Source organism: Cygnus atratus, chromosome 14 (genome assembly GCF_013377495.2).
Source record: "Cygnus atratus isolate AKBS03 ecotype Queensland, Australia chromosome 14, CAtr_DNAZoo_HiC_assembly, whole genome shotgun sequence".
Lineage (NCBI taxonomy): Eukaryota > Metazoa > Chordata > Aves > Anseriformes > Anatidae > Cygnus > Cygnus atratus.
The window spans coordinates 5,332,871-5,340,673 of NC_066375.1; the positions used below are offsets into that span (position 1 = coordinate 5,332,871).

Here is a 7,803-nt window from a genome sequence, read left to right on the forward strand (position 1 = left end):
AACCCAACTTGTTCTGCCCTGTCATTCCTTAACTTATGAGATGTAAGTTGGCTTTATAAGTACCTCAGTGGGTACCTATTCAACATATGTTATGTTCATCCAAGTATGATTTTAGTTCACATTCTAACAAGCTTTTTAAGAAGTAATTCTAACAAAGTAGGTGGCTAACAATGTGAGTAACTTTAAAATGCAGAGCTCATTGCCTAGTGAGATATGGGCAGAGCTTGTTTACACTCACAGATAACCTGAGGAAAACTGTTTTTAATTTTTAAAAGCTACAGTAGTTTTCTGTTAGTGTGGTTATCTATTATTTATGGTGATCGTGGTATTCCTAAATACGTAAGCATTACGGTGATAGTCTGTTAATGGTCTTCAATGTGAAATAAAATTATTCCTAATGCTTAGGATCAACTAAAACACTTACTAGGCGTAAGAGGAGTTTATAGCCCCCTTAAACTAAATGGTATGAATTGTCTTCAAGCAACTGGTATTTTCTCCTCCCCTCAAATGTCTTGTATAAAATTCAACACAGTTAAAGGTAATATCATTTTATGTTGCTGACCACATAAGATAAATAATCAATTTTAAATTTTAGCTGGAAAGCCACATCTTGGGATGGAAAAGCAGCTAGTTCTTGTTGCTAATGCACATATGCATTGGGACCCAGATTATTCTGATGTGAAGCTAGTTCAGACTATGATGTTCCTGTCTGAGGTAAAGAACATTATTGATAAAGCTTCCCGTACTCTCAAGCCTGGTGTTTCGGGAGAACATGGAACCATTCCACTTGTACTGTGTGCCGATCTGAATTCTCTGCCAGACTCTGGTAAGAGCACTGTTTTATTATTTTTCTATTATTTTTTCTTAGAATTTAAATTCTAAGGCCTCAATTTTTAGAGGAAATTTCAACCCAGGTAACACGTTGTTTCATATTACAAGCTCTAAAGCTACTAAGGAAGGAAAAAAGATAGAACTGCTTCTTTTGTGAGTGACTTTTATTGCCTGTGCAGTGGTGTAGTTCTGTCTTGTCTTTCAGGATCATTTTGATTGTTATCTTAAACAGGAATGGAAAGGAAGAAAACGTCTTCCAACATAACTGGAAATGTTAGTATGTTACTGATAATTGTGGGTTGTTTTTTTATTTATTCTTATTACTTTTTAAGTGTGAACATACATGTTCTTCTCTTCAAAGTTGCATCCTTATAGTCATTTTCTGCAGGTCAGATGTTTTAGGACTTCTAAAATTCAATATATCTCCTACCAGAAAGGAATTCTTCAGAGCTCTTTACTATTGTGCTACTTTTTTATGATTTTGTGGCAACTTTATAAAGTGCAAGAAAAGAACAGATTCATTGAACCCCTTCTTGACTCTTTCTCAGGTACCCAATTCAAGTAGTAAACTCAAGAGCCATCCTTCCTTCTTACTGCTGATTATTAAATATAGTAATCTCCATCCGTGGTCCGCCTTCCTTCTGGCCTCTGCTTGGCAACTGTTAACATCTGCTAGGGTTGATATGAGTGGTTACTGCTCAGCAGTGCTGGAAATGTGTGTGGTTTTTTTGTTTGTTTAGTTTGTTCTTTTTAAATATGATTCCAAAAAGGCAAGTATTGCTGGTGCTTATTGCAATGGCCAGTTCATGTTTCTGATTGTGTCTTCAGAACAGTTAGTCATTTCTTTTACCTTCCAGAACTTTAACACACCTGTTCTGAAATGGAGGCACGATTGTCGTTTTCCAAGACACAAATCTAATTTGCTTTGTGGCCGCTTTTAAAGTTAACTTTAGCTCAAGTAGTGTTACGGAACTTGGCTTTTTGGCAGCATTTTAGTCTTGGAATGTTGAAAGCTGAGACTTGTGCATGGAGACAAGAAGAAGAAGCTACCTACCTAGAATTTTACTTCCACCTCTTTCATCTTCACTTCTCAAGTCAGTCTGTTCTTATTAATGTTCAAGTTTTTCTAATCAATGAATGTTTCTTTGTTCTAGGTGGCATTTGCTCTTGGCATGCATATATGTTGTATCACAGTATTATACAAGAAAAACTGCTGACTATATTGTGTACATATTAAAGTTTTGCTTATATAAAGCAGAAAATTGCACGTACAACTCAAAGTAGTCCACACACACTTAATATGCTGAATGCTTGTTAGTACCTTCTTGTGTATTTGTCTCTCCTAATAGGTGTTGTTGAGTATTTGAGTACTGGTGGAGTGGAAACAAACCACAAAGATTTTAAGGAACTGAGATACAATGAAAGTCTTACTAACTTCAGCTGTAATGGAAAAAATGGAACAACAAATGGAAGAATTACACATGGCTTCAAGTTGAAGAGTGCCTATGAGAATGGTCTAATGCCTTATACAAATTACACATTTGACTTCAAGGTAAAAAACTTTGTTTTGGCAAAGTTTCCTATCTTAAGTTTTATTAGAGCAATTCATGTTAATGGTTTAACAAAGAAGTTAATGTTTAGATAGCTAACACCAAATTTACTGAACTTATATTTAAAACATGGTTTCTTGGATGTCGAAATGTTGAGCACTCCAGTAGCTAAGTCATCCTTTTTTTGTGTTAGGATCTTGTAGCAGATTTGCAAGAGATGGGGTTGTGTTTTCTTTCCCTGTATATATGTGATGTTGTATTTTAATACTTCAAGCTAAATGAAGTAGTAGAACCCAGGCAGTTAAGCTTCCAATTGCAATCCACACCACTACTGGAAAGCTGTCAGTGTACCCTTGGCATGAAGAAACAGAGGGCTGCTTCCTTCTTCAAAATCAGAAGTGTGATTTGAAGCTTTGTAGGAGGTTGGAAATGACAACCTGCAAAAGCAGAGCATGAATGATACAATGTGGACTTGTTCTTTGTTTCCCTAATCTGTACTGGGCAAGCCACAGGACTGGAAATAGAAGTCTCCTAAACTGATGGTATACTGTGGAGAAGGAATGGTAGCATTTCAGTTATTCCTAATCCTAAAATCACATTTGTTTAAAAAAATAACTGAGGTAAAGGTTACACACTAATAATGTTATTTCTATTCTTGTTTTAGGGTATTATTGACTACATCTTCTACTCTAAACCTCAGCTAAACATACTTGGCATTCTTGGACCTTTGGATCATCATTGGTTAATAGAGAACAATATAAGTGGTTGTCCGCATCCGCTCATCCCTTCTGACCACTTCTCACTTTTTGCACAACTGGAGCTTTTGCTGCCTTTCCTGCCTCCTGTAAATGGAATCCATCTCCCTGGCAGGAGGTAGTTAAGTACATTTTAGAGGGCAACCTCAATCTAACTTGTACAATTGTAAAATCTGAATATAGAGGAGTGAGGTATGGCCAACAGGGATTTTTTTTCTTAATAATCTTAATCTTAAATCTAATTATTTGCTAAAGACATAGTAAAAGCCAGGTGCTATCAACAGACACAATTCTGAGCCCAATATACTTTGTATACTGTTCAACAGTGATTGGTGCATTTGCACCTTTCTTTAATATGTTACAATTAACCTTCCTGTTTCTTTTATCCAACGTGACATTTTCATGCCTTGAAATAGGGAATTGTTATACAGTATATTCTCTTTGCACAGTTATCTGTAGCACTACTTTTTTGAGGCCAGTAGGAACATCCACAGAACATTCTTCCGTACTTCACTCCCTCCTTTTTCAGACTTGTTTGTAAAATATAGAATTTGAATTTAGCCTTTATTGATTGTATATGAACAACAGAAAACCTGATTTATGAGATTTTGTACTTTAAAAAAAATCAGATTTGGAAAATGATTGTATTGTAAACTAAGGCTAAATTTTTATCTGTTTTCATGTGTTATAAAGGCCAGCTTGTAAAAGAGGTTGTCACAGGTTTTCTCTGCTAACGATTTGCACTGTTAGGGTTTTGTTAGCCCTTTTGTACTACTTTTTATGTTCAATTGAGAACGTTGCTTTTAAAATCCAAATCTATAAAATCTTAATATCTTACAGAGATATAACTAAATACTTTCTGTTGATTTCTGATTTAAAAAAGAGAAAAGCGTAGTGTTCTCGCAGAACAGATAAGCTAAGCAGTGAATATAAGTAAACCTGTATGCATTCAAAGTTATTGCTGATGTGTATACACTCAGATATTTTTCTCATCTCTAACTTTTGAAGTAAAATTTAGGGATAACTGTGTACAGCTTCTTCGTTTCTGTTTTAAATACTTGTTCTATCTCCACTGTGCCTGCTTAAATTTGTTCTCAACTAGCACTGCCTGTGCATGCAGAGAGAGCCTGTGCATCCTCTTTTATTTTTTTAAATAACGTTAACACTTGTGAAAATTTTATGAAAATACTTTTGTATAAGCTGTGGCATCTTTTTTTTTCCTTTGTGAAGCATTGGATATCACACTCTTTGAACATGTTCAGGTTATGGGTACAGTTTCTAGCTTCTAATACCCATGCACTGCTTCTTTCAGTGTCATTGCACAGTGCTCTTTTTCCCACTAAGAATTATCATGTGAATTCTCCTTAGTTTAAGTGTGTTCCTCAGTTTCAGAAAGTGTAATTCCTTGAAGAAAAAAATACTTACAACCTTACATTTTCTATTGATGAAGCAGTGTAAAAATAAATGCGTTTTCAAAACAGGTCCCAAAGACAATTCTTCAGATCATTTTTTAAAGTGACCAAGTCTTATTTTAAAGTGTCAAGACTAAAGTTGTAGTGTACCCTCAGTGCCATTTGTGTCATGAAGCCAAGTATATAAAAGCTTACAAATTTAACTTGTGTATTTGTATCCTAAAAGAGAGAAGTTATCTCCTTAAACTAATACAACTTAAATAATCAATGTAAAAAAGAAAAAGTGGAGATAGAGAGCTTGGTCTTAAACAGCTTTTGTTTCAGCTGCGGGCAGGGAAGCAAAAGGACACTGAGCATTAAAACTTTCTAAATGTTGTGAATTTATATATATATATATGAGTGGATTGGTAATAATGATTCAAAATTTTATTAAAATTGGTAAGCACGTAAGTGTGCTCAAACAATTCTGTTTTAAGCTGAAAGTAAACATTACTAACAGTTTGGATATGTAAAGTGTACATTTTAAAATTTCAATAGGAGAAATTTTGATCTTGAATCCTTGTCTGGGACCTGATCTCTTGGGGTTATTTCGTTTTGGTTTTAGTTGTGAAAACACCAAACATGTCCAGTTTATAATCAGTACATTGAAATGCTGGTAGTATTGCTGTAGTAGACTTAATGCGTAGTGTTATTTTTTTTCTGTTTGTTTTTTTGGGTTTTTTTGTAAAGTGTGAATAAAAGGTGTTTTACTCATGTTTCCTTAATGATGTCTTGGTAACGTACATCATGACAATTTCCAGTGATGATGAGCCAATTTTGCTTGTCAAACTGAGCAAACTATTTTTCTTTTCTGATTATCTGGATTGTGTAATGAGTCCAGAAAGCTTTACAGAAGGGGAAGGGAAGCACTTACTCATTTTGTATTTCTTAGAGGGGGATAATTTACTTTAATAGATGCTGGAGCTTGAGTGCACTTGTTAGATTCAAAAGGTTTGAGCTTTATCCAATGTGTTCTCCTATATCTCTTAGTTTTAAAAATATTTGACTTTATGACATCCTATTAAAATATGGCCCATTGTGCTTTTGGAGACACAACTATTCCCGTTCAGTCACCTTACGGTCTAAGGGTCCATGTAAATAACCATTTCCTCCAGCTTTTATATTAGTCCATTGGGTCCCAACCGAAAACCCGATGAATACATTGAAGACACTCCTTTGACTTCACTGGGTTTTAACTGGACTGCAGTGGTGACTTGGGGGGTGAGGGAATGAGCAATCGTGTGAATACAGGGAAAGACCAGATGGCACCAGATGACCAGCTGAGATACACTTTGTCAAACAATCTTTCAAAGAAAATATATTCCTGTGTCAAATCTAACTCAAAAATCTCAATTTCCAGCTATAACATAGAATAAGGCAATAAACCATGTCTTCACAAAATCAAAATGTTTGCTTCATAGTCTTTAACATAAAATGGTTATTTGCGATGTTTTTATTTGAGGTTGTTTTGGGTGTTGCCATAATGTACCTTCAGTGTTCTTGTTGTAAAAGCACATAGAGCAAAAGTCACAAAACATCCAAGGGTTAAAAGGATTTATTAGGTTTGACCAGGCTTTTTTTTCCACATAAAGTATGGTCAGCCATATCTTGTCAAGTTTTAGCTACATTTACAAAGAACTCTGGATATCCAAATGTAAATTGAAGCATACTCTTAACTAAAAGAACTGATTAGAGTGCAAGACTAATACCACGAGTTACTGCTTTAAAATAACACGAGTTGGGGGGATGGAAGGGGAAGAGCAAATAAGTTGGTGAATTTTGTAATTATTTTGTCCTTCTAGCAGCTTCAAAAACAAAAAGGTAAATTTGGCTAACACTGACAAAACCGACGTTGGTTAGAACATTGTATGTATGCATTTTGGTGTAACCTTAGCAAATCTCTCAAGTTTTGGTGGGAGGGGGGATGATTTTGTTTGGTTGGTTTTGAGCAGACTTAGGAGATAGTTTATGGTTTGCTTTTTCAGCCACACAGTAAAACCTGTACTAAAGACAAAATAATTACAACATCATTGGAAAAGAAAACTAATTACACTGTAAAACTTTAAAAATAATAATCAGTTAACCGCATAAGTAGCAAGCCTTTTTCATCCAGCCGGACACAGTATTTTTTAGTATGTTAACTGCTATTCTTTCCTTTTGGTTGCATAAATTTGTAACACTTAAGTGTCTTGGTATGTTCAAGTAGTGTCTAAAATAGAATATCTTAGTCTTTATTCACAGTACTTCTGTATAATGTGTAATGCACTGGACTAACTCTTGTTTACCATTCATGTAACAAAAACCAGCACATTATCTGCACTAAGCTCAAAGAATGTTGCATTTGTCTATAGGCAGCTCTTCAATAAGATAAATGGGAAACTGAATATGGTCTGATGGTAAACAAGGGCTTTTACTGTTCTCTTCAGTGGAACTTTCTTCTTGGTCAAATTTTAACTAGTTAGTATTATATTTATATACAGGGTCTTCTTTTTCTTTACCAATGTATTTTCCTACTCATAGCTGACCAATAAATCCAATATCTGTTTCAAACCTTCTTGAAGTCTAATTCATATTTTAACTTAATTTGTAAAGCTTTTCTTCAAGTTGCACTTATGGCCAAAGTGAATGAAGTATGCTAGGGGTAAAATGGAAGCAAATAAGAGACTCGATAATCGCCAAAAGCTTTTCCTGTACTTTATAGGTCCCCAGAACAAAAAACCAGTCTGAATCAACTGCCTTTGGATTGCAAAATCAAGAAGTGGTTAGTAATGCCTCCAGAATTGGTGGAAAACACCTGTCCAAAACTGAAATGTGAAGCCTTCCCCCTCATGTAAACTGCACCTCCATGTCTTCATAGCTGGTCCTCTTCTGACCTTCACAAGTCAGTCAATAACATCCGTTGTGCAGTGCAGGAGCCGTGGCCTTGGTCTGTGTCCAGTAACCTGCTGTGCGCCCCCATCACAAGTCCCTAGAAAGCCCCAAGTAGATCTGCTCCTTGGGATCTGGCAGCAGGAAGAGATTCAAAGGTTCCCCTTTCCATTAATTTACCATAGAAAGGTAATCTTCACCAAAGTGAAGATTTCTTTCCCTCCCCTTTTTTTTTTTCCTTCAGGAATGAGGTTCAAGCCAACTCTTGTCCTTAATTCATTTTAATATCACTGTCTTTATGCAGTGTACTCTTGTACTCTTCTGCATCAGCGTGTATGCATAGAAGTG

At 35.4% G+C, this 7,803-nt stretch overlaps 1 protein-coding gene across 2 annotated transcripts in view; it reads left to right on the forward strand.

The window, feature by feature from the left end:
• Positions 1-7,137, forward strand: part of CNOT6 (CCR4-NOT transcription complex subunit 6) — a 32,747-nt gene extending 25,610 nt beyond the window's left edge. For both annotated transcript variants that reach the window (XM_035560572.2, XM_035560571.2), the window contains exons 10-12: positions 596-826; positions 2,181-2,383; positions 3,046-7,137. In XM_035560572.2, coding sequence (XP_035416465.1) covers positions 596-826; positions 2,181-2,383; positions 3,046-3,258 — 647 coding nt within the window. In that variant the 3' untranslated portion in view covers positions 3,259-7,137. The remainder of the gene's footprint in view (positions 1-595; positions 827-2,180; positions 2,384-3,045) is intronic.
• Positions 7,138-7,803: the final 666 nt, after the last annotated feature.